This window comes from Aphanomyces invadans (assembly GCF_000520115.1).
Source record: "Aphanomyces invadans strain NJM9701 unplaced genomic scaffold supercont1.46, whole genome shotgun sequence".
Taxonomy (NCBI): Eukaryota; Oomycota; class Saprolegniomycetes; order Saprolegniales; family Verrucalvaceae; genus Aphanomyces; species Aphanomyces invadans.
Window position 1 is genome coordinate 359,360 of NW_008580191.1, and position 1,227 is coordinate 360,586.

Sequence of the window (1,227 nt, forward strand, 5' to 3'; positions counted from 1 at the left end):
ACCTTTTCGACATCGGCCAGCATGGTCGACATGAACTTCAACTTCGGGTTGGACTTGGTCCACCGGCGGAAAATCACCGGGATGTCCTCGTACAGCGCGGCCGTTGGCTCCCACGAGGCTTCAGCCTCATCCAGGCCGAGCCACTTGACCTTGACTTCGAAGCGGCCGGCGTTGTCGCGGATGTCCTCGAGGGCCTCCACATGGAACCCGCTGTCTCCAAAGGCGACCTGCTCGACGAGATCCTCGGCAACGTCGCGCTCGGCTTCGGAGTACAGCTTGAGCCGGCTGGCGTGGTGGAGGCTGACGTCATGTGGGGGCACTAGTTGCTGCACCTCCATGAGGTGGTCGGACTTGACTTGCACCACTCGGTACGGCCCTTTCCAGTGAAGGGACAGCTTGTTCGGGTGTTTGACCACTCGGGCCGCCAAGACGAAGTAACCCAGGGCCAGGCTTGGGCACTTCACGCCCTGCTTCTTCTCGCGCTGCTTGCGCTTGTTCTCGCGCTTGGTCACAGCGCTCTCCACGCAGTTCTTGTGCATCCGCTCGAGGGCGGAGGCCACCGCCCGCAGATGCCCTTGCTGGCTCTTCGCCAGCCAGCCCACCGTTGCCTGCTCCTTCAACCGCGGGTGGAAGAGAGCATGGAGCGGGGTACTGGCCGGCAGAGCCAGGAAGGTCGTGATCGGTGGGACTCCGCCCAGACGATCAGCCGGCTGATGGTTCAGGGCTGACTGTACCATTGGTACGGTCGCAGCCATTCGTTCGTCCGCAACTTGAGCTCGCTTGACAGGGCTCGGACCATGCGGAGAACTAGACGGTTCACGACCTCCACTGTCCCGTTCGCCTAGGGGCAGTGAGGTGTGACGAAGTGGTGGTGTGCGCCGAGGGTGCGGCGCAGCTCGTCCATTACTTGGTTCTTGACATGCGACCCGCAGTCGCTGACCCAGGTGGCCACAACCCCGAACTGACCGAACCAGTCCAGGAGGGCCGCGGCCGTGGCTTGAGCCGTGGCCTCGGCGCCAGGGTAGAGGCGCGCGTACCCGCTCATGTCGTACTTCACGACCAGCAGGTACTGCCAGCCGTTCATATCGGCTGGCATCTGGAGCCAGTCGAAGTGGATGAGCTCGTTGGGCTTGCTGGCGTGCAGGGCCTGGCCCCATGGGCGCGGCTCCACAACGCCATCCACCACCATGCAGTGGAGGCAGGTCTTGACAAAGGTCTCCACGTCCT

The 1,227-nt window shown here is 63.3% G+C and overlaps 1 protein-coding gene across 1 annotated transcript in view; it reads right to left on the minus strand.

The window, feature by feature from the left end:
* H310_13046 (hypothetical protein) overlaps positions 1-737 on the minus strand; it is a gene marked incomplete at both ends in the record, with an annotated part of 1,189 nt that extends 452 nt beyond the window's left edge. The window contains one exon of the mRNA XM_008880403.1: positions 3-737. Coding sequence (XP_008878625.1) covers positions 3-737 — 735 coding nt within the window. The remainder of the gene's footprint in view (positions 1-2) is intronic.
* Positions 738-1,227: the final 490 nt, after the last annotated feature.